Raw genomic sequence first — 27957 nt, forward strand, 5'->3', positions numbered from 1 at the left:
GATGCATACCGGGATGTATTTTAAATAAACTACCAGACAGTAATGTGTATACCATTTTGCTGTCAGACTAAAGCTAAACTAAAGCTGAAGGGCAGCACTATAAGCAGGAAAAGAAGAGTTTTTGTGAAGCTGAGAAAGCATCTAAATCGGTTATTCGAAGGCTTTAAGATGCCAATCTCACAGTTTTGTGTCCTCCAGAGTCTGTGGTTGGGGAGCGGAATTTAACTAGAAGAGGTTCAAACTGAACCTGGACAAGGATACATGTAGCCTGCTGCCAGCACAGACCCAGGCAGACCCAGTAGAATTTCTCATTACGCAGTCCTCCACCGCCTGTCCAACTCAATCTGTCTTCTCACCCTCGCTCTTTCTCTCCCTCCCTCTCTCTCGGTCTCTCTTCATCTCTGTTTTTTTTTTTTTTTTGAGGCCCCCCCACCCCTCCTCTCCCCGTCCACCCTCTCACCACTTCCAGCTCGTCATTATGTCACCTTTTCTCAACCTAGCCACCTTTCCTCCGCCACTGGCTATATATTTCTGTCTCTCCTCTGCCACCTCTTAGAGCTCTCAGGTTTCTCATTACTCCTTCTAAGATAAAACCCTCCACTACCGTTGGTGACAACCTTAAAATTTAGGAGATGCATCGTAAAAAAACACAAAAATATGTTTCCTGTGCCAGGCAAGGTAACTCTGGGGGCAATCTTTTTTTTTTTGTAATTTATTGTGATGTGTGCAATTATTAAGATCTGAGTGTAGGTCTGGTCATAGGCAGAGAACAAATGTCTAATTCAATTCTCTTCCTTACAGAGCTCCGGCCACCTAATGCAGTACATTTAATAATGTCTGACTCTGGCTTTGTCTACATTAAACCACCTTTTATTTGTCTTTCACTAACAATTATTGAGTGCAAGACAGTGAGGCAGACAGATAAAGGGAGCAAAGAGTTATTTATAACGGCGTCTAGGACACAATTTATGACTTCACAGTGAAAGTTTTGGGTACAAGGTGATCCTTGTGGCTGATTTCATGAGTTGGCAGCGGTGCCTGAAACAGGAGTTTCATTAGAGCTGTTTCCAAAAGTGGCAGAGTGACAGGGAGAGACGTTCTGAAGACCATTGTTGTATCAGTGGGAGGCAGAGATAACCCTGTTGAGGGGACTGATGTAACAAATCATCAGTGCAGCAGGTAAATTAAAGTTAATCTCAAATGTTTCATGAGCCGTCTGGAGATTAGACGTCTGTTTTGACACATAATCACAGAAAACGCAGCACGGCAATTTATGGTTGGCAAAGTTATCGCTTTTATGTGCTCTGGCAGGGGCTCAACTTTTAGTATAAAGTTTTCTCTTAAAAAAAATCATAATGAATATCTGGATATTGAACTTTTCTTCCTGCTGGAATGTGACTTCTCTTGTGCGCTAAAATTGGATTGTAATTTGAAGCGTAAATGAAAGCCAAAATCAAAAATACTTTTGCAAATTAAATAATATTTGTCAGATCTTTTAGCCCACTGATTAGCTTCTACATTACACTGTCTCGGCTTTCCAATGAAAGTCATACATGTTCACACCAAATGTAGTAGTGTGTAATAGTATGATTAAACTTTAGATCATGGCACTAACTTAGGATAGCTGTTTTTATTTACAAGTTAGCATTATCCATTATGTTCTGATTCTTTGCGGTCCCATTGTGTACACTCCATCTCTCTACAACTTCAAGTTGTGTTCCAGTTATTTCTATCACATTCTGCTTATTGGTTATTTTAACATTAATTGCTGCTAGTGTAGGGTCAGGTTAGCTATTTGCTACAATAACAATTCAAAAAAATGTCAGATATGCTAATTCTCTGTAGCTGGTGAAACAGTGGTTAGCCAGAAAACTAGCTTAATGACAGTGTTATGGAAGAAAAACATTAGAGGCTTCCGTTGTAAATAGTTTGGTGCATGTACTTTTGTTTAACTTAAAACTAAGTCGGTTAACAACAAGAAGCTGGCAAACATTGATGATTACTTGTGCTTTTAAGCAACATTTATTTTCAGTTCCATTCTTAAGGGAACTCTCTACATTTGCTATATAGTTTTCATCAAGCCAGATTTTGCTGTAAATTTTAAGCCTGATTCAAACCTTAATATTAAAAGAATCATGCCTCTGATATGACAGGAGGTGAAATCACACAGCTAACTGAAATACAACTGTTCATATTCACATTTCACAGCCAAACCAAGTGAACCATACTGAAAATGAATGAACACGGTGTGGCGTTTAAGACAGAATGTTTTATTAGTTGATTAATGAGGTTAACATCAGACTCACTGTGAAAAGGGATGGCATAGTAATTCATGTTTGTAGATGTAATTTGACGGTGACTTATTTTACAACAGTTTAATTATTTTATTTCACTGAAGTCAAGGACACAATTAAGGCTAAAGAAGCACTCACTTTCTTATTGTTTTAGAGCTGAAGACAACTCCTTTTATGTCTTACTTCATTTTTTTATTTCCAAATGCCCCTTTTTAATCGCAAATTTCCAATTTGATAAGGGCAATGAGGTGTAGCAAACATTCCAAACATTCCCAGCAGTAACGGAGGGAGACGCAATAAGTTAGATCAACAATGCTGCCCGGTGTTTTTATTTTCAGACCAAATGAAATCACAAAAAGCTGCATGCTGATTTTTCTTCTCAAGCCCCATTTGAGCACAATAAACATAAAACTGCAAGTCATTTTCTGTTTGTTTTGTCAAGACAGTGGGGTATCAAAATCCCTTACGTCCAGACTTGTGAAGAGATTTTTAAAGTCTCCCTCCCTTCATCTCTGCCTCATACAGTCAAATATGTTAAGCATGACACTCTCAGGAAGATGAGACAAGGACAGTACAGGATAGACACCGTTTGCTGTCAGCAGTACAGAGAATAAAAATCAGTAAAGTGTTTGACATCATGTAGTGTGAGCTTGCAGACAAAGATGCTGAAACTCTCTGCTTGTGTTTGTTTTTAGCTGACGCCTGTAGGAACCACCATCTTCTCTGGTTTCTGGGGGAACAATGGGGCAAAGGACATCGATGACGGTCCCAACGGACAGATAGAGTACACCATTCAGTACAACCCGAAAGACCCGGTAGGTTATCCATGTTTGTTCTTTTTAAAGTATGATACCCATGCTATGAACTCATAATATTATATTTTGGTTTAGCATTAAGGAAGTGACATTGAATCAGACTCTGGTAACTGAGAGTAAGATTAAGGAAGAAAAAAAACACAAAAAAACATATAACTGTTAAAATAAAAAGACTACGTTGTTTAAAATGAAGACCACATCAATATTTTGGCCTAACTGACCTCTGGTGCTCCATATGGCTATAAAAAGAAGGCGTACATTATGCTATTGCTAAGCTGTTATGCCCTGGTTTTCCAAAAAAAGTAGTGAATATATTGATGTTTGAAATCACAAGAAGAAAATAAAGTTTCACTGTACTCCATATGTCCTTGTCTCAGAGTTAAGTTGACCGTCAAGGCTTTAGCCAATAACCTCCTCTGTTTCTTAAGCTAGCAAGGTAAAAAAAAAAAAAGGTCAATGTCACATTATTTTTGATCAACTGAATAGTTGCTGCAGTAGGTAAACACACACTCCAGCTTTGTAGTATGAGTAGCATTTTTTAAGCTAACTGACTACCAGCCTGCTGTGTCATACAATATTACTTGGTTGATTAGGAAAACACTGGCATTCAGTACTCGAGCGAACACGGCTGGCTAAGTTTGGTAGCATATGCAGCAGTGGCTTGCTAACTCCATTAGAAGATGCCTTATGTGATTGGCTTACGTGAGAGAGAACATACACTCCTGTGATACAATGTGAAAGTGGAATAAGATGCCACGATGAAAAGATTATTGTCATAATGTTATAATTAGCTGACAATAAAGGACAACAGGGAAAAATGCCACACTCATATAAGAGCAGTCCTGAAATGAAAATCTTTAAATTTTGGTGAACACAATTATTTTATTTAAAAGTTTAATAATAATAATAATAATAATAATGATAATATTAATATATAATAATTTTTAGGGGAAAAAAAAGTTATTTTTGTACTAATTTTTTTACTTTTGTAATTACATCACACTGTGTGCTCCTCTTACCTGCTAGCTCGTAGAAATGTACCAGTTTATAACTGAAACAATCCGTGTCATGGCAAACCAATGGAGGAATAGTAATTTCTACCGCTACACTAATACTGCTCTAACTTCTGTATTCCTCTTACCAATAAACATTTAAAATATGATTAAAAAGTTGTTGAAAAAGAAACTGACTCCCTCTGTTTGTTTTTGTGTTGTATCTTCGTGTGTTTCAGACCACAAACAGAACCTTCGACATCCCGCTCACACTGTTTGGCTCCGTAGTTCTCAGAGAAAGACTCAACTATGAGGAAATAACACGGTATCTGGTCATCATACAGGCAAATGTAAGTGATTCTTGTCTTCTCTGTGTGTGTGTTTGAATTCATGCAGCATTATGTGAAGCTTTCAAATATATAATATAATACTGGATTTAAAAGTTTAATATTTTCAGAACAAAGGTTTTCATGTGGGAGCAGTTATACAGAATTTCTGGGAAAAAAATCCTTGGTTTGAGTGGGAGTAGAGTCTGCAGCGTGAAGTGTTCTTCTATTCATGCATTTTTTCTTATCAGTGTTACATTAATGTTACAAAGCCTTGGACTACTTCTGCTCTTGTCAGAAACCAATAAGTGCTTCCTTAATTTCCACTAATGCCTTTGTTAATGTGATAGTTTTTTTTTCTCTTTTCATTTCTCAGCACTCTGTATGTTTTATTCATAACGGTGATCTATAATATAGTTTATTTCACTCAACATACTAAACAGACTAAATGATCTAAACTGATGCGTGACAGAAAATTGTTTTAAGCTGCTAATTGCACCATTAAGATTTTTTGTAAGACAAGAAAATGCTGCGACAGAAGCTGTAGCTTTCAACTAAGTATTGTTGGAAATATTCATACGTGTCAAGGCCCATTTACCCTGAAAGCATTATTAAAAGTCAACAGTACACTGAAAGATTAATGTGTTTTTGACTGCTTGAAAGCCTGATGTATTCACTGTTCATCTGAATACAATATTAAGAGTGTTTTAGGGGCTGTGTATATGCTGAATATAAATTCTGTGCAGACTTGGAGACCATGTACAACCAGGATAAAAAGCCCTTTTGAACAAGGCTGACCTTAGAGATTCAGTTTTGTGACTTTAAATGAAGTAGTGATAGAATAAGCCAAATTAACTCATACCTTCTTTGTTATTTATTTAATTAACAGAATAATGGTTGATCAAACATACTAATTGACCTTCCATAAATACTCTAGGACTCACAATTCTTACATCATGTATATAAAAGTGCATGCAATCCGTCATCTGCAGCAGTTGCAAGCATGTCAAACCTTCGACCAAATTTGTTTTGCAGTAAAGGCTCCATACTGTCCTTTACAAGACTGCACAGTTGTTGCTATGATGTTCAAATTCCTGACAGACAACTGTCAAGTCATGAAAACTAATCGTTCGATGCAAACCTAGCTTCATTTCAATGCTAGCAGTTAGAACAGAGCAGAATTTGACACATGCTAATGTTCACAACAGTGTCAATACAGATGTCTGGATCTTTCTTTGTGGTGAACCAGATGTACTGGTGGAAATGAGATCTTGAGTGGTTCATTGGGCTGACTAAGCTGTCTTGACGATGTTTGAAGTCTGAAGAAAAATCTGTTCAGTAAATAGAATTGTATATGAAATAGCCATCCATATTGTCAAGGCTGGTTGGAAAACAAGGAGAGGTGGACCCAAGTGCAGAATAAACTAAAAGTATTTAATAAACAAAAAAGGCAAACAAAAACTTACTATCAAAATTCCAAAACGAAAAAACAAGGAGACACTAGTCGACTAAACTAGGAAACACACAAGGGAAAAACCAGCAACACTAGGGAAGAACAGGAGAAATCAAAACATGGAAACCCAAACGCCGAAACACAAAACCAAACAAGACCAAATCATGACACATATCAATCTAATATATCAAGTATGCTAAATTTCAGGCTGTCGGTGGTTGGTTTAGCTTCTTTTATGACTCTACTTGACCTATTTGCTGTTTAAAACTAAAAATGTGATTTATTACTTTGATCAAAGTGCTGTACTAAACATGTTTTTAGTCAATGGTGAGGTATAAACTGTAAGTAAAGTAGACACCAGCCTTTGAAGGCGTTGAGAGTTTCCCGCTGCGTACTGGTTTAATTTTCTGAAAAATATTCAGCACGATCATGTTGAGGTCACTTTCTATTTAGGACTTGGGATACAGGACTTTATTTTGGAATAGCTAAATAAAGTGCAGAATAATCCAAAAGTTAACTAAATCCTCTCTCTGTGTGTGTCAAGGACCGAGCCCCTTACCCGAGTGAGCGGCGTACAGCCACCACCACTCTGACCGTGGATGTACTGGATGGTGATGACTTGGGTCCCATGTTTCTTCCGTGTGCGCTCGTGGGAAACACGCGTGACTGCAGTCCAATCACGTACAAGGCTAGTGTACTGGAGCTGACAGAGCCGGTAAGTGTATTCCTGTTATGCACCTCCATAATACGATGTATGGCATTTTGTGTGTTTGTATAAGGGGCGGCTGAGGGAATGTTTTTATCCGTGATTGCAGGATACATTTTTTGCCACTAGCAGATAATGGTTGAATACTTACTTTAAGGGAACTTTTGTGAAATATGATGGTTATTTTTTTTTTTTTTTTACTATTTTAGACTTCATTTAAGTTTAATACCGGAAGAGTTCATTCTCTAACCCTAACCCATGTGTGCGCTTCTGCGTATTTGAACATAAATGTTTCGACTGATTACTGGTATGTTCCATTTTCACTGCCATAAAACTGATGCTGATTTTATCAAAATCATCAAATGTGTGATCCCCAAATCAAGTAAAATGATTTAATTGTGCCTCGATACAATTGGTTAGAGCTCAACTGTTTTAAACACTTTTATTAATTGCCCGCTTTAAAGATTAACCTTCTCTCGTCATGGATAACTCTTTAACTTTTTTAACATAGTAGAACATCAGTATTACGCCTACAGTAAGAGTAAAAATTATGAAACGTCCGGTTTTTAATTTGACATTCGTGTTGGTGTTGCAATCTAGATGTTTAGAAATAAGATCAAAGGCTAAAATATGTAATTTAAAAAAAAAAGCAACACTTTAAGTAGTTCTGTAAGTGAACTCAAAAAAGGAAGCTGTAATGTTCAAGTTTGTGAAATCCTGCTATTTGATATTTTGTGTGCATCCCTTCTTCAATTTAGAGGTTATTTCTTATTTTGAGATTATACCAGTATACCAAATCTCCACCTGAAAGACATGGACATATAATCATTTTAGTTATTTCTATCTCCAAAATTTGCACTGAAATCTACAAGATAGGTCATTTAAAGAAGACCCTCCGAGTGTTTTTGGATAAGAAGTCGATTAATATTTCTGTCAGATAGTCCTGCAAATCTCTTGCGAATGAACAAGTGTTGTTTAAAAGCGAGTCTGCGGCACCGTGGTGTGTATTTCTGCTTACACGGCTGTATCTATCGTTTTGCATTTGTATCCTGAGCATTTAGCTGATGCTGTTATCCAGAGCGACTTACAATACCACTTTGTAAATGAGACAAAGTTGCTGCAGGCGAAATCCTCAACTCTGACAAGTCAGCAGAGCATTCATCCCTCACCACACACAGACACACACACACACACACACACACACACACACACACACACACACACACACAACCCTTGATCATGACAAGCCTGCTTATGCCACAACACCCACATCAGGCACCAAACTACACACACACATTCAGAACAGTATCAGGCCAGGAGAATCTAACTGGACATTGTGTAATTTATTTCTTTTTTTAATGCTGATATCTTTGCACACACATGATCCACTTTGCTCTACACACACTCAGAGAACTCTTTCTCTGCTTTCAAACATATCTCTCTCTCTCTCTCTTTCATATCTCTTCTCACTCTAACACACACACAAACACTTTCCAGAGACTAACACACACACAATTTTTCTCCAAGCCAAGAGAGACACGGCGCGGAGCAACGGGAGTAAATCAACTTTACACCTTGTGGTTTTGAGAAGGAACAAGTGTGCGCAGACAAGGACAGGGTTTACGATGGAGAGATGGGTGTAGAGGAGGAGGAGGGGGTTGATCGCACAGGGAGAAAAAAGAGAGGAGAAAAGGCAGACGCACAGAAAAGTTAAGGTGGGAAATTACTTTCGGCTTATTTACAGTCTGTAGGTGAGGTTATAATAGTTGCACCAAACACAAAGATTGTTTATCACAGTCGATTTGCGCCCAATACACAACTGCAGCTGACTCAAGATGCTTGACTGAACAGTTTTTATACAATTGCAACATCACAGCAGTACAGAAAAAACATTATGTGTCAATATCAAACATAGGTTGGTTGTATGTGCTTCTCTGTTTACATGTTGATTGTTGTTTGCTTTTATGCTTTTTTGAATTAATACTACTGTGGAGGCTGCTGAATCTGTGCTGCACTTAAATTTGAGACAATAAAGTGTTTCAGATGGTATTGTATTATTTGGTATGTTATTGTATGGAATGGTTTTGTATGGTATGGAATGGTTTGATTTGGCATGTTTTGGTATTGTATGGTATGGTATGGTTTTATATGGAATAGTTTGGTATGGTATGGTATGGAATGGTTTGGTATGGTATGTTTTATTTTGTATGGTATGGTATGGAATGGTTTTATATGGAATAGTTTGGTATGGTATGGTATGGATTTATATGGTATGGTATGGAATGGTTTGGTATGGTATGGTTTGGTATGGTATGTTTTATTTGGTATGGTATGGTATGGAATGGTTTGGTATGGTATGTTTTATTTGGTATGGTATGGTATGGTATGGAATGGTTTGGTATGGTATGGTTTGGTATGGTATGTTTTATTTGGTATGGTATGGAATGGTTTGGTATGGAATGGTTTGGTATGGTATGTTTTATTTGGTATGGTATGGTATGGAATGGTTTGGTATGGTATGTTTTATTTGGTATGGTATGGAATGGTTTGGTATGGTATGGTTTGGTATGGTATGTTTTATTTGGTATGGTTTGATATGGAATAGTTTTAATGGTGTATTTTGATATGGTATTGTATGGTATTGTTTGAAATTGTATAGTTTTTAATGGTCTGGTTTGGTGTGGTATGTGTTTGGTATCATATTGTATCGTATAGGGATGAGTCGTGATTTTTGAATATTTATATAGTCATTAATTATTCAAAATCGAACATTTTGGCCCACTTCAACTACAAGGTAATTCATAGTGCTTTCCACAAGACATCTACTTTCTACATTCTACTGAAGATAAATGCATGGACAGGTTTTTCCAGATCCTGCTGGGACATCAGTCCTTTAATTATTGATATTTTCTTCAGGTGATTGTAGTCCAACTTTGTAATTGTGGCTTTTAATATTCAGGTCTGAGTCCATGACTACATCCAGATTTCTGGCTTGGTCTGTGGTTTTTAATATTAATGACTGAAGTCGTGTTCTGACTTTTAGTCACAACTACCTCAGCAATGTGGTTGTTTGACGGAAGAAAAGTATGGCACTCCCAGTCATTGATTTCTCCAATGTATCTTCCCAGTGCTTGTATGGGGCCATAGTTATCTCTGCAGCATCGACTTGTAGTTTGGTCCTCGCAATTCTAAGATTTTATTTATAGAGTGAAGTTTTTTTCTCCTTATAATGTATTTTAGTTTTTTTTTATTATTATTATTTAAGTGCAGGGAAATACATTTATAGCAATTCATTTCAGATTTTATTTACAAACTGAAGTCTCTTATCAACTGCTAAAAAAATATCTAACGAATAAAAAGCATTATGACAAAATAAAATAAGAATCACTCCCAATTTACAGTTGTAATTAAGCTTTCCTGAGTTTAAGGGCTCATCAGATGCATTTACTGTACAGCTAGGTGAACTCTGAATTGCCAAGAATTGTACATTTCTTCAAACATGTCACAATAATACCCTATAGTGCCCATTTGTCTGTCAAGTTAGATTGGCAGCAATATCCACAAAGTGTTTTATTAACAAAATGAATCACAAGGTCATTTTGCCAACAGCTTGTTCTCTGCCAATGATTTTGCCTGAATGCACCTCTGTTTATTCAAAGCAGCTGCCTCTCAGGCGCTCCGTTTGATTGATTAATCCAACATCCTCTGATACATCCTGCTTGAATGGAACCCCAATAAAGGGAATGTAATTAACACTCAGGGTTTACATTTGTACCCATCAAACTGTCATTGGAAGAAAGAGAGAAGGCTAGAGGACAAAAGGAGAGACAGACAGATTGACCAAAAAAAAAAAAAAAAAAAGAGCGGCTACTGTTGGGTTTTAAAAGAAAGATGAGGAGGTGAAGTGAGGAGAGGAGTGGTTGCAGAGGAGAGTCAAGGCACTGTAATAGTTTGAGTCCTAATCAGACTGATAAGATATGACAACCTCTGAGCCTCACAGCCAACATAACTGTGTGCTGGCTGTGCCTCGCTCCCACACACCGACACACACACACACACACTGACACCGACACACACACGCACACACACACACTCTTACACTTACACACAAAGATGCTGGTCATTTGTGCCGAGGAGTTTGCTGTCAGGCCACGTTCGCACAAACACTTCAAAAACGCTGCTGCCTAAGCAACTCAGAAATGTATGGCTGTAGGGGGGAAGGGGGGGGGGGGTTATTGAATAGTACAGCCAACAAACCAATCATTTAGTTTTTATTACATCAGACTGGCATTTAATTGGATGCAAGTTGAACAAAAATTAGATAAAGCATAGCAGGCTCCGGAGAATAAATGCTTCAGCTTCATTTGTGACTGCTTTCTACACAGAGCGTAACTTTGCAGCACTGCAGCACACTGCATTGTGGAAATATCAGCCATCTGTTTTTTTTTTTTTCAGTGATTGGGGAGTTCTGTATCTCTGTTGCGCCTCGAAGCACACGCGTTCCTGTAGAGCTCAAAGGTTGACACAAAGCCTCACCTGACCACTAGACGCCCTGTGGGAGTTTTCTCCTCCCCCTCTATGCTCTCTGGATCAGCCACCTGCCTGCACAGCTGCTGCTCATTTGCTCATTAATTCCCCAGTATATAAAAAACAAACAAAAAAAAAAAACACACCTCCCCTATATGCACATTTGCCAGGTGTTTTTGCCTGGTGGTTGTTGTTGTTGTTGTCGTTGTTGTTGTTGTTGTTGTCGTGTCTGACTCATTCACGTCTGCTTGCTTACCTGTTGCTGCTATTCTTCCTGCTGATTCTGCAGAGTTTGCTCGCCTGATTCTGCCTGCCTGCATGTTTTTCTTGACAGTAAGCCGCGGGAGCCAGGTGAGCAAAGAGGCTTTTAAAGTTGCCTCTGCATTGGAGTCCACACTTTGGGCTCATATCACTGTGAGTTCAGTTCTACCTAGGTTAACTGGCTTTACTAATTCAGAGGTTTTTAAATTTTGGTTTGCTCTCAAAAATCACTTATTCCTTAAAGTATCGCCTGTTTTTCCCACTTACTGTAATCAAGTAATACAATTTAAAACAACAGTAGATAAAGACCTTATACTATTATTCTTATCGGCCAATTACACCTAGCAACAGCTTGCTATCGCTTGGTAGATCACCGTTGTTAAGAGGAACCAAACGTTTGTAAGGAAAGCACAATGTTGCCAGGGATGCTGCCCTAAACACAGAATCTGGAGGACCAACTGTAATAATATCAGTTTGCGGAAATAAATCTGTTCCATTTTTAGCATCTGTCTGTTTGCTGTGGGAGAAAAGAGAGGGTAACAACAATAGAAAGAAGTTAAAAGATGCAAAACTGTACCCTATGTCAGAGAAATCTACAGAACTGAAGATGACGCACGAAGGCAAACAGGTCACGAGACGTGGTGTGTGATACGTGGCATGCAATACGTTGGTGTCTAAAGGCTGTTGAATGGAAAAGAAAACGTCAACAGTTCTCTGACATGAGGAGGATGAAAAACCTTTGCGGATGTCTCACTAGCTCATTTTAGGAAAGCCTAAAGAATTGTTTGTTGTTATGGGCGCAGGTCCAACTGTAGATTCCAACAGTCTATTTCTTCAGCAGAACAAAATTATGTTGTTTCATAATTTCCAAATCAATACTTTGTGACAAAGTTTTCTTCCCTTACTGGATGATGTATCATTGAGCAACCTGAAAAGTGCCAAAGATCATCACTGTGTGTGAGATTCAGTAAAACTGCACGACCACAGTGTTGCATTGCTTTTAAACAACAGTTCTATGAGAGACATACGTTTACAACACGTAATAAGCCACCACAGTTTTATTTATTTCTCATTCATATATCATTCATCACCTCACAGCCAGTGAAAATCTGAAGTAGCAGCTTGATTTAACTAAACAAAGAGTCTGCTGTTGGTTAATGGTTCTCAGAAGAGCTGCAGCAGATTGACACTCATGGTTAAAAGTCTCAGTGCTGTTACACCGCTCATTTAATGTCTATTGTTCCATAAAATGACAGTCAGAACTAACTTTTGTACGGGAGAAATTGCAGTACGGATTTGGAAATCATTTTTTTTCATCTCTCGTCAAATCCTGATAAAGGGCTTTTCACTTGTATAAATGTGTTGTTTTTATAGTTTTGCCCAACACACAAGACCTACAGCAACTGATTTTGCTTAAATAAACAATAAATCTAAATTTATAACCTTGTGCTATTGGATTTTACAAGTTAATATGTGAATACTTCTACTCTGAAATGTCCTTCTTGCCATCCACTTCTATGAATGACAAAAGCCATTCAGACCATTATTATAGTGCTGCTAGTGTTTTTAAAGCTACAAATGAAAGCTACAGTTTTGCCTCTACAATGCTCTACGTTGTTATTTTAGAGAATGTGAGTGCTGTGTATGTACAGTGGACCACACAGCCAAACTCCAGGCTTTAAAGCCAGACACTACTTTAGTTAAATTGCTTTGCTTCTAGTGCTTTCCAAGAGAGGAAGATTCGTATGGGCAAAAGAAAGGTTGAGCATCTCAGTAGAGGGAAGTGCAAAGGAGACTTTTCAATGTTATTTCTTTAGAAATTTGAAGTGGTGGTCCTTTTATGGAGAAGAGGATTGGGTAATGAGGTTTAGATAACATTTTTTGAGGAATAGATTGAAGTGAATGTTTTGAAGTTGAGATTGATGCATTACACCCCTTTTCATTGGCCAGCTTTATTTTGTCAACCTGTTCTTTATTACAGGTTATCGTAAGTAATGAAACATTTCACCTTCATTTGATTACACATCTGCGCCTTCCAGTATCTCGACAAAGCCTGGAGGGAATCTTAATATATCTCATTTATTATTTTCATTTTGTCATATCCATCCATTAGCTTCTGCTCATCCAGGCCCAGGTAGCGGTGGCAGCAGACTAAACAATTCCACCCAGACATCTCAGTCCCTCGAAATGTTTGCCAGCTCCTCCTGGAGGAATTCTGAGGAGTCCCCATGCCTGATCAGACATGAAATCCCTCCAGCGAGCTCTGGGTTTATCTCTGGTTGTCTTTCCAGTTTGACTTTCCAAGAACATTTCCAACAGGAGGCTTCCTAGTCCGATGCCATATGTGGTAATATGCGCTCCATGATTGTTTAGTGGACAGTACACTTTCACTATCAGTATTTTACTATACATGTAACATGCGCAGAATCACAGAGACATGTGTAATATTGTGTTTTTCTTCTAAATATTTGTCACTTGAATCTGTTTTTAAAAGCCATTAGCATTGTCTTTAAAATACAGCTATAAGCATTGACAATAAACATTTACAATATCAGAAACATTAAAAGTGTATAATTGTCGTAAAAATCTGAACTAAGGTGACCACTTACAGTTGAATTTTTTCCAAAACACTTTTCCATTTTAGATATGGTGACCCAGTTATTTCACATTTTAGTTCACAATGAAGTCAGCAAGTGTTGTAGTTTATAAGTTTAGATTAGATTAGATGTTCTTTATTTTCCTCAAGGGAAATCTTGCCTCAAGCAAAAGTGCAGAGAAAAGGCACAACCCTGTGCAACGTGCATACAATACACAAAATAAAACATGAAGCAGATAAACCCTGCTGCACTGCAACACGATCAAAAAAACAGTATGCTTCAAAATCACACATGTGATTGCATTTATCTGGAGCACACCTCAAAAACAAAGGCTCAACCCAGTGTTCAGCGGGAAATAAATATCATTATGTGTTACCTAATAAATAAAACAAACAAGTCAAATACACATTTTGGCTTCAAAAATAATGGTAGGTGTTTGTTTTTTTTGTCTTTAATGTCCTGATTCTAGTTTGAACCCTTAAATCAAACACATAATCTCTAATCTCTATTTCTGTCTCTTAGGAATCAAATATTCGAACGTATTTATTGTACGTCATACTTTTTGTCCACTGAATATGTTTGTTAGATTACTATCACATTATTATGTCAGTGTTCTTTTTTTGACTCCTCTTTTCTTCTCTGTGGCATTTACATATTCCTGAGGTCTTTGTTTACCCTCCTCTCCTGCAGAATCCTCTCCCTCTATATTTACACCCTCTTTTACTCCACTTCATTACTCGCCATAACTTCCTCTCCGCCTCCTCTGCTCTCTCTGTGACAGGCAGAGGAGATATAGCTCTACGATGGCTAGTAGATTTTAAGTGCTGCTTGACAGGCGCTGTGTTAAAGTATTGTGTAATAGCAGGTGTATGGGCGTACTGTCGTGTACATTGCCTGTGTGTGTGTGTGTGTGTGTGTGTGTGTGTGTGTGTGTGTGTGTGTGTGTGTGTGTGTGTGTGTGTGTGTGTGTGTGTGTGTGTGTGTGTGTGTGTGTGTGTGTGTGTGTGTGTGTGTGTGTGTGTAGATGTGTACTGATCCAATTGTGCACATTTGGGAATACGAGCAGTCTGATACGTGCTATTGGTTTGACATTTTACAGCTTCAGTGATTGTAGATGTTATCCCATAGGCTTGTAATGTCTCTCTCATTGGGGGTCTTGGTCTAGCCGACACCTCAGCATATTACACTATTATAACTCAACATTATAGCCTGGGCATACACACACGCAGTGCAGACACAAATCTACACTTGTAGAGCTCTGTGAGATCTTATTAGTGCAAAATACAGAAAAGGGTCCTAATCATGTGTGTGTGTTATGATTATTATATCACAGAACATGTTTGTCTTCCCTTTATGTGTTGCAGGTATCCTCTGCGTATATTTAAACTTTACCTCAGTGTGTTTTTGCCAGTAATTGATTTTCCTATATTCAGCAGCCGTCTTCTGTTTGTTTTCTGTTTAGCTCGCTTGCTGGCATGCTCAAAGGTTGTCCGCTCATAAATAAAAAGGCATTAGAAAAGCTTTTTGAATGCCTTTTCAATAACTGAATGAGTCCACCAAGCAATTATTTATTTTAATATCCCTCTCCATTTTTTAAGCTTTTGTTTTAAGCTTTTTCCTTTTGTTGCAAACATTTCTTACAAACTAAGCTTAATTGAAAAAATATGTTGCTAAGTGATCTATTAGAGCACTAATTCAAGCTTGCACTGTTGGTGAAAAGGAATAAAATGAACATTGAAGTTTGCTTTTTTTGATTTCTGCTTCAAAATTAAAGTCCCAAAAATTGTTTTTGCCGCTTTGGTAGGTAATATTGTCATATTAATATTTGATTGTTCTTCTTATTTCAGGGTAAGGTGAATCCGCTCAATGTGACTCCTCCCATTCAAGCTGTGGACCAGGACAGAAACATCCAGCCTCCCTCTGAAAGACCAGGGATTCTCTACTCCTTCCTCATTGGTAGGTTGTATGTTGTGAAACTCACTTAGAAAACGTTCATGAATGTGCTGTCAGAGAAATGTGTAATATTGGGACACAGATTCAGAGGATTGTTGCACATTAATTAGCATGATTGCTAATAGAAGTATTTGATATATTTTATTATATTTGCAATAATACATGAAATATGTTGCAGAAGAAAAATGTTAAGTATCACTACATACCATGATACAAGACTCGAGGCTTATTTTGACTCTTGGCTGGCACAGACATATGTACAAATATTCCTGTAATGCTCGATATTATTTCAATTATTTCACTTTCAGAAGAATGTTGTCTTTCATAAAATTAAGTGAAATGGTTAAAGATAAATCTTAACAAAACAAACAGAGAAGGAATCCATAATGGTGAGTTAACCTCACCATAATAGATTCATGAATATTGTTATCATCTGCAGCTTTAAAGACTGTAACCAACGTAATAAACCACAAACATAACATAGATCTGCAGTTTTTAATGGAACAATCCAATTTAAAAGAAAATATACAGCTCATTGGTTGGAGTCAGCTCATTGGCTAATATCAGGGGTGGATTACATTTGAGGCATGTTATTACGTTGGCAGGTGTAACAGAGACAAATCTGCAAATCACTCTGGCATCAGCACATCTGTTCACATACCGCTTTGATGGAACCAAGTTCTAATGCAGACCTAGTTAAAGAAAAGGATTATTAGGTTTTTGAGGAAGGCATTGCAACGTTTATGTGCAGGATGAACTCTGCAGAATAAAATAGTGTCAGTCAGCAGGAAGCTAACAGGCAGTTTGCACGGGAGAAGATGTTTCCAACCTTGCAGAGATGGAGTTGTCAGCCCTTTTGATGCATCATAAGTACCTTAAGTTGAAAGTGTTTTATAACTAACACTGCATCACTTCTTCAGCTCCACTTGATTACTGTGTGAAATGTAAAATGAAGAGTCACAAAAAAACGTTTACTCCTGAGGATCTGCATAGTCGGTAAAAAATTTACTGACATGACTTGTCGGGGGCTTGATTACATTTCCCAGAATCCTGCTGTGAAACTAATCTGTCTGAGTAGGAAGATTATGAGCAAAAGTGTCACAAAGGGGGCGAAAAAAATCTGTTGCTACAATTTTGACATGATAAAATGAATTAATAGCGTTTGAGTTTGTTGTGAAATCTTTTATATTGAATAATTTTGTTTAAATTCATATCAAATATATTTATTGATTTATTTATCTACCATCTGTGATACAAACATTCAGTCGAGAGAAATCACTTTTCATACAAATCATAAAAACAATAAAGTGTTTGAAAATAATGAATGATATTTGTTATGATACATGGTAAATAGACTTGTATAGCACTTTTACACGGCAGGTCACACCGACCCATTTATGATAATGATTTCTTTAATTCAAACACGTACAAAAAAAAATAAAAAATGTAATCTAATCTAAAAAAAACATGTGGAAAACAAATTTCACACCATATACACACCGATGACAGTGGTTGTTATGTTAAGTGACCATTAGAAGTAACTAATCTCGGGGCGCAGATGGCCTAGCGGTTAGGCTCCTTTCAAGTCATTCCCCGCTCTCTTCCGATTCCTCCTCTTTCCACTGTCCAATCGAATAAAGGCAAAAAGCCCTAAAATAATAATATATAAAAGTAACTAATCCCGTTACACATTCATTCACACTGACAAAGCAGTAGCGCCTAGCCCAAGGACACATCATACATGTTGCTGAAGGAGCTGGGGATCGAACCCCCAACCTTCCATTTGAGAGGCAACCAACTCAACCTATTGAGCCACAGCCGTCCCCGATACTGAAAACAGCAGGGATAATCCTGTTGTTATAAAACAGTGTTTAAAACCCATGACCCGGGTTTGAAGTATTACTCCAAATCTAAATGAAAAGCCAGATTAAAAACATTGATCTTTAATTTCCTTTCAAATACATCAAATGCCTGCCACGTAGATATCCTTTGGCAGTTAGTTCTCGCAGTGGTTTGTTATTGTTCTGAAAAGGCTAACTTTTGAGAAGCCTGTTTTAAGAATATTTTTTTTTCACAGTGGCTTCAGGACAAACCTTAAGAAGAAGACTGGCTCTCACACAAACATCTGTAATCTCACATGTAGGGCGAGTCCTGCTGCTTTGTAGTCATGTGCCTCCATTGCTGAACTTGATTTCCCAACTGGGCAATGCTGCATTCCACAGCACTGTGAACTGTATGTTTGTGTGTTTGTGTTTGTATCCACCCCACCTGTGGAGAGCAGAGATGAGAAAACCGGGACCATTAGCCATGCCTCACGCTCTTTCTCCACCCCCCCCTCCCTGTTTCTTTCTACTTCTCCCAGACTCCCAGCAGACAAACATATATTGATTTTAAACCAATTACTGATTCCTTCTCCTTCATGCACACACACTGAGTACCCTAATTTTGTATATTTTGCTCTGTTCTTACTGTTTATGTATTTTTGCCTCCTTCCTCTCTGGCTCTCTCGCTCAGGCAAACCGGAGTCCTATGCAGACTATTTCAGCCTGAACAGAACCACAGCAGAGCTTCTGCTACGAAAGCCCATCGATAGAGAACGCTACCGCAGATTTGATTTGGTTATCAAGGTGAGAAAATCTGCAACAGGGGAGGTTTAACAAAATTTCCTCACAGCATTTTTGAAAAAAAGCAACCTTCCTCTCCAGTTTGCAATGATTTATTTAATGCCTTTAACCACCAGGTATCCATCAAGTGTTTGGATGAATCTAAATTAGGATTAAATGTTTCTCCTTACTTGTTTATAAGGAACCTCCTGGTTTGGATCAATAAAAAAGCAGTCCACCCTGCACATGTTAAATGCTGGTAATTAGAAAGCATTAGGACAGTCCCATGGTGTGTGAAGGGGGTGTTTTTGTCTTAATAAGGCTTGTAATGGAAATGCACCACCAAACACAAATTAAGTTTGGCTCTACTGATATATAGAGTACGGTACGTTTTTTTCCCTCTATATGATGTTATAGGAATTGTGCAGACTTCAAAAACATCTCCTCCATCAAGTGTTGGAGGATAATATCAGATAAGGCACAAAGGTGTTACTGTGTAAAGAGAACTGAAAAACATGAAACACATTGATGTCGCTCCATGTAACATACGCTTGCCAACGATATCAACATCTCTGTAATGCATTGTGAAAGAATCATTAGAAAAATGTCAAAGGGATCCAGAGATAGGTGTCTGTACATCCATGGGTATATTTCAAACAAGAACTGTAATACCTTATTCTGCATTCTTTGAATAGTTTTCAAAGTGCTTTAATGTTCACATATAGAGGCTTAAATAAGGGGCTCAAACAAGAATACCAGCACATACTTGTATAGCTGGAATTACAACACTTCCATCTACCATCTTCTGATGGCTTAAACCTGTCCAGTAACTCTATAGTGTATTGAGTGGGCATATCCTGGTGTTGCCATATTGGCATCAATCAGCCTTTTGAAATATTTTCTGATTTACAGACATGTTACAAAAAGAGCCAGTCTTACCTTATTAATCCACCATACGCACAGCATTTGTCAACATTTAGAAAAGTAACAGTGGCAAGGAAAATGGCCTCACAGGCAGAAAAACAGTCAGCTAATCCTGCAGTAATTATAACTATGGCGGGCTTGAGACATACAGGTCATGACTAGATTCAATGATCAGCACCGGTTATGATCAAATTACCCAAAACTAGAGAATTGATTTAGCAAAGAGTACAGAGTAGCAACAGCAAACAGTAAAGAGTAACAGCAAAGAGTAACCATTCAGAAACAGTTTTTTCTCTAAAAACCTTTGCTTCTGGAAAAAAAAAAAAATGCTTCAAAAAACACAAACTTATAAAGCAGACTCTCCGGTGACTCACCAGTAATGGCATGTAATTTATGTTAAACTTGAAGAAAACAGACTTTGTTTTTTTGTTTTTACTTGAAATGAGGAACTGGTATGTATTTGTAGTTTGGCATTTGTCAGAACTCTTTTGTCTGCCATCTAGGCACATATTATGTGAAGCATTATCATTAAATACCACTTCAGTAGCAGGAGTAATGGCTGGAGTACAGCAGCCAGCCAAAATGAACAATAACTCAATCTCTCTCCCTTTTATAGGCTGAGCAGGACAACGGTCACCCTCTGCCAGCTTTTGCCAACCTACAAATTGAAGTTCTGGATGAAAACAACCAAGCACCCTATTTCTTGGAGACCAGTTACCATGGGTACATAAGCGAGGCATCAACTGTGGGAACCACTGTAGCAACCAATACTGGCCTTTCTGCACCACTAGCCATTGTCGCGCTGGATAACGATGTGGAGGAGGTGAGGGGAAAAAGCGTTCTGGGCTGTTATTAACTAAATAAATGATTGGCTGATTAATATTCATATTCTGGCAATTAAAATTTAAAAACTTTTAGTCTTTGCAATACATTTGTATTAGATGAAGAGAATAATATAGAGGTTCCTTTTTCATTTTTAGAGGTTTCATTAACATTTATGAACGAATGAATAAATCTTTTTTTTGTGTTTTTATATTCAAAAAACCAACAACAACTTTACTTTTATAATTTTTATTTGGGCTGTACAAACATTTTGAATCTGATTAATCACATTTTTAAATGCAGGTTTGAATTTCCATTATTTCCCGTTGAAAATAAAAAATTGTTGAGCTTTTATTTTGAATTTTTTGTACTGTCTTAAGCTGAGAGTACTTTACTGAGAGCTTTTATTTCGCATATATGGTAGATGTAAGGTTTCGGCCATTAACTAAACAATGGAAAAATGAGCTTGTTACGAATCAAAAACTAAATGAAAACAGTTAAAAGGGACTGCAAAATAGTCAAATGTTTGATGTCACAAGGTGGATATTAATTTGACTTGTCAACTGAGCTGTCTAGGAGTTTTTCAGAAGTGAAATAAGACATTAATCATTCTTTTCCATCACTGTGACTACAGGGAGACACTGCAGAGGCTTGTGCCCATTAATCACATTTAAAAAAATCAATGCATTCATTTAAGACGTTAATTAATCATGATTAAATAGTTAATGCAGACAGCCCTAATTTTACATTTATGTAGCTAATTAACATACAGAAGATTTTTTTTGCATTATTTTAAAGACTTAAACATCCGAGGAATCATTTAACATGAGCTGTTTAATGTGCCTCCTTTACAGCTGACAGCCAATGACACAGCTGTAGGTATCTGAGTGTTTTCATTCTGTCTCTATATCTGTCTCCTTATTCTTAATTTCTCTGAAGTTTAAATTGAATGCCTTCAACTCAGCGTCTGTGGGCAACTTTTAAGTAATTAACTAAGTTAACCTGTGAGACCTAACAATTAACTTGGAACTTTAACGTTAGCTTAGCCTAGCCAAGCCTTAGCTTATCAGTGAATTCAGCTAACATTAGTTCATCTAGATTGTACTATTGTTTGCTAGCTTGTCAGGTAAGCAAACAGAAGCACTGCTAAGGTTTTATTGGCATTAGCTTGTCAAATTCATTAAGCTAACATAGGCTTAATTGGATTTCATTAGCTGCAGAAAGCCAGATAATTGAGCTGCCGTATGGTAAGCTAATATTTTTTAATGTAAGCTAGCTAAAAAAACTAAGCAAACTCAGCTGAGATTTGATTAGATGTAGGTCAGAAGTAAACTCATACCCAGTTCATGTTTTATCAGTAAAAGCTAGCTATTGAATCAAGCAAACGTGAGCTCAGCTAATCCTTGATCTATTTAATTTTCTTTTCCCGAAAACTCTGTAAACAAAAATACATTCCCTTCGAAATTATTCAGATGTCAAGTGTTACCACAGCAACATTCACATACCATGGATGAAGCCAAAGCTCGACTGGCCTGTGATGCTATGCTATGAGGCTAAACTATGATGAAGCTGCTGTTATATGCTTTTATACTGGCAATTAAATGATAATTATAATTAACCGATTGTAAAATAAAATGCAAGTCTCAAGTGTGTAAGTCATTGCTTGAATGTTCAACTGATTTCAAACACAATACAAGTCCATATCTTAGGAAATATGAGCCACACAGTGATTGCCTTTATATGAACAGAAATGAAGGATTGAGCCACTGAAGTTTCCGTTTCAGTCATTCTAGTCGTTCTACTGATCTCTACTTTGTGCCTTGTTTGCAGTGTGTGAAGTGTCTTTTCTAATTCCCTCTAAATCTGAATAGCAAAACCATTTACCTTTTAATTTGCCTCTCAGTGATAATGTAAGAATGTACAATGCTGCAACAATGTAATCGCCCATGCATTCCCAAGAGCTTACTTTGTTTAAGATGTGGCATGGGCTTTTTGACAAAAACAAGCTTTGGTTCATTGCTTTCCAGAAGACCCCCACAGCAAGAAATGAGCTTAGTTGGGATAAAAATGTGTGTGTTTGCGTGTTCCTGAGACTGTGTGTGTTTGTGGCACTTGATATACGCCGGGTTATTTTGAATATTGCTAACCTTGTCTTTCCTCTGGCATTTAAGTACCGACAATGATGATAAGTCCTAATTGCTTTATGTGGCGTCCATCACTTTTATTTATGTGTGTGTGCATACTGCTGTGTTTGTGTGTGTTTGTTTATTTATGACTCAATATACACATCGGCTACATCGACAATATCAGCCCCCCCCCCACACTGCTGAGCCAGCCCTATCTGCATGAGAGCTCACACTCACATAACACATATACAGCACTCGCGCACACACACACACACACACACACACACACACACACACACACACACACACACACACACACACACACACACACACACACACACAAAAACACAGAGGAGATGACTGTGTGGGTATTGTCAGGGGAGGACTTGGATGAAGATTGTGTCTCTATAACTGAGTAGAGCACACAGCCTGCTTAGGAGTATTTTTATGTCATGAAATCAGGGAGGAGGAGGAGGAGGAGTATTTCATTAAACGTTTCCTGTCTTAGCACTCTCTCCTAGCTGTTTTGTGTATGGAAGCATTGCATTTGTCATGCTTTGCCACTTTTTTTTTTTTCTATATTTTCTTTTTACTCAAGTTAAAGTCAAACTGGTGTACAGCATTTTTAAATAAAAATCATTTTTTTTCCAAAGATAAAAGACAAAAAATTAAAAAAACAGACATACGATGAACATAAAAGCACAATAGTCCATGTGTAGCAGAGAACCAGGGGAGTTACGATACAACATCAGCTATTTACCTGAAATCCATCTTTTCCAACGTTCATTAAATACATCACTCTAAGGTCTCAAAATAAATGTTAATTTTTCCATTACAAAGATGCCTTGCATTACATTGAACCAGTCTTCTAGTACAGGTGGGCCTCGACATAACCATTTTTTTGTTATGGCTTTTTTACTAGCAACCAACATTATTCTGTACATGTATGCTTTGGAAAAGCCTAGTTTTGTCACTTTTTCACGCCAGTTTTACTTAAATTTTTAGGATTTCAAAACAGACATGGGAATAGAGACAGATGTCTGATGTGTGCTCTTTTAATAAATGTCTTTTTGTTCCTTAATTTTGCACTGATGGAGGCTCAAACGACCAATGTGTTGTAATATGATGGTGGTACTACAGATCTCATAGATGCAGTGTTAATCTCGTCAACGAAATAAATGACGAAAATATTCGTTGACGAAGGTCTTTTTAAATTAGTCAACTATGACCATGACGAGACGAAACTCCGCTATTCGACGATTTGATAAATAATATTACTTCATCTAATTGACGAAAATGTGACGAAACGAAAACTACGTTACAAGTGACGATTATCACGTACCCCCTCAGCCGTTCATTGTAAACCATAGCATATTTCATCAAAGGTGTGTGTGTGGTGAGTGCAACAATGTGCAGCCTGGAGCCTGCAGGTCCGTGAAGCCCCGCCCCCTGGAGCTTCTGATAATAAAAATAAAAGCTTGCGTCTGATTTTGTTGACTAAAATGACTTCTATTTTCGTCAACTAAAATGATGTTTTAACACTGCATAGATGTAATCATGTGTCTTTTTATTGCACAATAAAGTACCTTCCCTTGGTGATTCAAGCTCATGGATTACTGATGTGAGCTCTTTTCTGTTTCTCTAAACATCTCCCTCTCTCTCCAACAGACTAGAGATCCGCAACTCCAGTTATCCTTGGACAGCTATTACCACCTTTTCTCAGTGTCTTCTGCTGGAATCAGAAGATATCTCACCCTGCTGCAGCCACTGGACAGAGAAACTCAGGACTCTTACACATTCACGGTAAACTCTACGGCCTTGGAACTTCTGTGAAATTGATTAGATTTAAAGCTGTATAGTGGCATCGAAGTTTCAGGAGCGACTCTACTAAAGCAAGGTTTGAAGGTAACTTCACCAAACTTCAGAATGCTGCTGACCAATTAGAAAAAAACATTTTTTTTTAAACATTTAAATATAAATCCACTGTTTCAATAATTTAACCATAAGCCTAGGTGTGGTATAAGTTGTGTAGATTTAGGGACGTGGTCACCTTGAGTAACAAGAGTATCCTGCTAACTGTCTGTTAAAACAGCCAATTCATGCATCTTAGTCTCTCAGCCATGTTAGTGTTGTTTCTGTCTTTTGGGGGAATATATTAAGTCAAAATTGGACAATTATTGATCTTTTTTGTTGCTTTTTAGTTAAGTGAAATTCAAGAATTGTTGTATTAATTGTATTTATTTATTGTTTTTTCCTGTCTCTTTACCTGTTCAGTGTTTGTTTAACTTTTGTTAATTTATTTGTCAGCCAGAGCTAAGGAGTCAGGATTGTTGTTGGCTTGTGAATATAGAGATTACAGTGGACTTTGTGACATAGTGACTAGAAGAGTGCTTTTTGTTGTTGTTGGTTATACTACATGTGTCTTTCACTCGCTGCTCTCTAGTTGGATGAGCAGGTAGTGAGTCAGTTACATTTTACAAGCACTTTCAGCTTCTTCAGACTGATAAATGATCAACTCGGGTAAGCCACCACCATTAATAGAATCTTATTCTGTTTACATAACAAGGGTTAACTTGCTCATTCACAAGATTATGGATACGCCACTGGTGTAGACTGTTAAGCTTTGATAACTTTGCCTTGGCCAACCCTTTGCCCCTCTCCTTGTCACTTTGTGCTCCAGAAAACCAACACTGTGTCGGCCAAATGCAGAAAAAGACTGATATTCCCAGTCAAGAAACCAATTGGTTACATCTCAATGGCATATTTTATGCAGTCCATAATTCAGGCCAAAATGTAGCTCTTCTGTTGCTTGGTTTAGAAAAAAAAAACCTAATTAGAGACTCTCTCTCCATCACTTTCCCTCTTTCTCTCCGTCTCTCTTGTGTTCTTTGTTGTAATCTTCCTCTGGTCTACTCTCCCTTATTTTATTCCTTCTTTCTTTTGTTGTTCCTCTCTCTCTCTCTCTCTCTCTCTCTCTCTCTCTCTCTCTCTCAAAATGCTATCCTCCCTCTCCTCTTAGTCTCTCTCTCTTACTTCAGTGCAATCAAATTCAGCAGCGTCTTTATTGGTGGGCCACAGAGAGGCTGCCAGTTGCCAAGCACAGTGTATCTTATCTATTGATCTTCAGCATTCATACAGCAGTCAGTTATCTGTCAAGTTCAACCTGGTCACACTGCTAGTGTGTGTGTGTGTGTGTGTGTGTGTGTGTGTGTGTGTGTGTGTGTGTGTGTGTGTGTGTGTGTGTGTGTGTGCGCGCATGCGTGCAAGTGCAGCGTATTGTATGAGTTTATGCATCCTTTTGTATGCATGCATCTATTTGTAAGTTAAATGTGGAAGCAGCAGAAGGTTTAGAGTATTGATTTAGGGGCAGAGGTGTACAGTAATCATCATGAAAGCTTTGCAGAAGAAATCAAATTCCAGAAGCAGAGAGAGAGAGAGAGAGAGAAAGAGAGAGAGGCTGCTACAAGACATGGAGGATGGTTTTCATTTAAAGGAGTCAATCAGCTTCTTGGCAGATGAGCCTGTGGAGAAGATTGGTATCAGTGAAGAAGCTTCGGGTGATATGAAGTCTTTTATTCACTATCAAGGGTACAATGTTTGTTTGGTTGTTTTTTTTGTTTTGTTTTTGCATTTTTCTGTGTGAATGTAATAGTGAGACGGTACAAGAGTTGTTAATCGACCGGAGCAAATACAAATGAATAATTTCTGCTTGAAGGAATAGCTCAACTTATTCGGAAAATAACACCTTTGTGCTTATGGCAAAGGTTTTATTAATAACACTAACAGAGCTCTCATGTCTGTTTGATAAATAATAAGCTAGAGCTAACAGGCAGTTATCTTCGATTAGCATAAAGACCAGAAGCACTGAGAAACAGCTAGTTTGGTGAATTTAAAAGATTAGAAAATAAAATGCTCTTAAGACCTCTGAATCTGAGTATCAACTGAAGGGGGGGGGGGTGAAAAAAATCAGAATATTCCTCTGTTTTTTATATTTAATATATCCCAAAAACATCTGGAGGTTTTGCACAGAGGTTTTGAAAGGCACTTAAATAGTGAGCCCTCGGCATAAACCCCCCCTCCCCCCACTTTCTCACCCCTCCACTAAGTTAACCTAACCACCAGTGGCCTGTTGCACCAGCTTTGTGTCGGTTCTGTCTTAAGTTTTTATGTAATGCGGACTAAACCCTATCAAGAAAACTAGTTAGTTAGCCTTAGTATTGTCATTGTTTGATTGCACCACAGAGGCCTAATAACAACATCCATAGAACCAAAATACTGTCACAGAAATGCTGTTTTAACTTTATGTGATGGGTCAGTGAAAATCATCACCCTCTACTTCTAGTCATCCCTCCAAGTTATTCCACCTTCTAACATGATACACCATGACAACCGTATTTTACTTTTTTTTACAACTAGTAGGAGCTGGGTGTAAGATTTAAGTTTTAACTTAAGTTTTAACAATCTCAGCCGGTGCAAACACTAAAATGTTAGTAGCGCTTTAACTACATTCTAAATTAGAATTGATGTTTAAACTAGGCTAAGTTTGAACTTACACAGAGCTACAGTGCTGCTCTCTTATTTCTACTTCATATTCCATTAGTGATCACACACGTTTCAGTCTACTTTAACAATTAGTAAAAAAAAAAGAGAGAGAAAGCATTTTACCTTATTGTCAAACTGTTCCTGTAAGAAATAACTTCATGGTAAATGACTACTTGTTTCGGAAAGTTCATGTAAATCTATGAATTGTAAAACAGGACACCAATTTGGACTGATCTCTTTTTCTTTTTGTAACATTATTAAGGTCACATGGCATCAACAATCATCTTGAGGGATAGGGATTTTAAATATAAGGGAAACAGCCAAGAGTTTGAAGAGTTTTAAAGAGTTTTAATTACGCCAACAAAAACATATAAACAAACTAAAGACCAGGAGGTTGCTGTTGAAAAAGGACAGAACAGCTCTGCTTCTAAAGAAACAAGAAAAAAAAAGCACACTCTCAAGTTGTCAAAGTTATGTTTAAAACATAATCCTCCCACCTCAGGAGTCTCTAAACAAATCTTTTGCAGCTGTAATATGTCCTTCAAGAAGGGACATTTTATTTCTTGTCAAAATATAAAAGAAAACAATGCGCATTCTGTATATTTATTCTCTCTGTCTGTGTCTCTGTCTCGCCAGCTTTTAGCATCAGATGGTGTCCAGCAGAGCATGCCTGTTACCGTGGTGATAACAGTGCTGGACGCTAACGACAACACTCCAGCTTTTGCAAACGTCTCCTATAATGTCAACCTGTTCACAGACATGATGCCTGGAGAAACTGTGTTACAGGTACACACTGTCACAAACATGAGGTGCATCTTAATAACTGTAGTGCATCTGTAGTGGTGAAACACATTCTGATGTTTTGGGATGTCTGCGAGAGTTTTGTTTATTTTTCTTCCCAGCTGTCAGCTGTTGACTCCGATGCCGGTCCTAATGGTCAGGTGACCTACAGGATCCTAGCAGGTGACCAGGGACATTTTCTTATTGGACCCAGGTAAATACGTGGCTTGCATTCA

General features: G+C 37.7%; 1 protein-coding gene across 1 annotated transcript in view; it reads left to right on the forward strand.

Annotated features, from left to right (window-relative positions):
* The window catches only part of LOC109990583 (protocadherin-15), a 184322-nt gene that overhangs the window by 52280 nt on the left and 104085 nt on the right, over positions 1-27957 (forward strand). Inside the window, exons 7-15 of the mRNA XM_065949432.1 lie at positions 2990-3109; positions 4341-4451; positions 6425-6595; positions 15819-15927; positions 18439-18551; positions 20068-20274; positions 24068-24202; positions 27578-27727; positions 27844-27935. Of these exons, the coding sequence (XP_065805504.1) occupies positions 2990-3109; positions 4341-4451; positions 6425-6595; positions 15819-15927; positions 18439-18551; positions 20068-20274; positions 24068-24202; positions 27578-27727; positions 27844-27935 (1208 nt within the window). The remainder of the gene's footprint in view (positions 1-2989; positions 3110-4340; positions 4452-6424; positions 6596-15818; positions 15928-18438; positions 18552-20067; positions 20275-24067; positions 24203-27577; positions 27728-27843; positions 27936-27957) is intronic.

The sequence above is a fragment of the Labrus bergylta genome, chromosome 21 (assembly GCF_963930695.1).
Source record: "Labrus bergylta chromosome 21, fLabBer1.1, whole genome shotgun sequence".
Taxonomy (NCBI): Eukaryota; Metazoa; Chordata; class Actinopteri; order Labriformes; family Labridae; genus Labrus; species Labrus bergylta.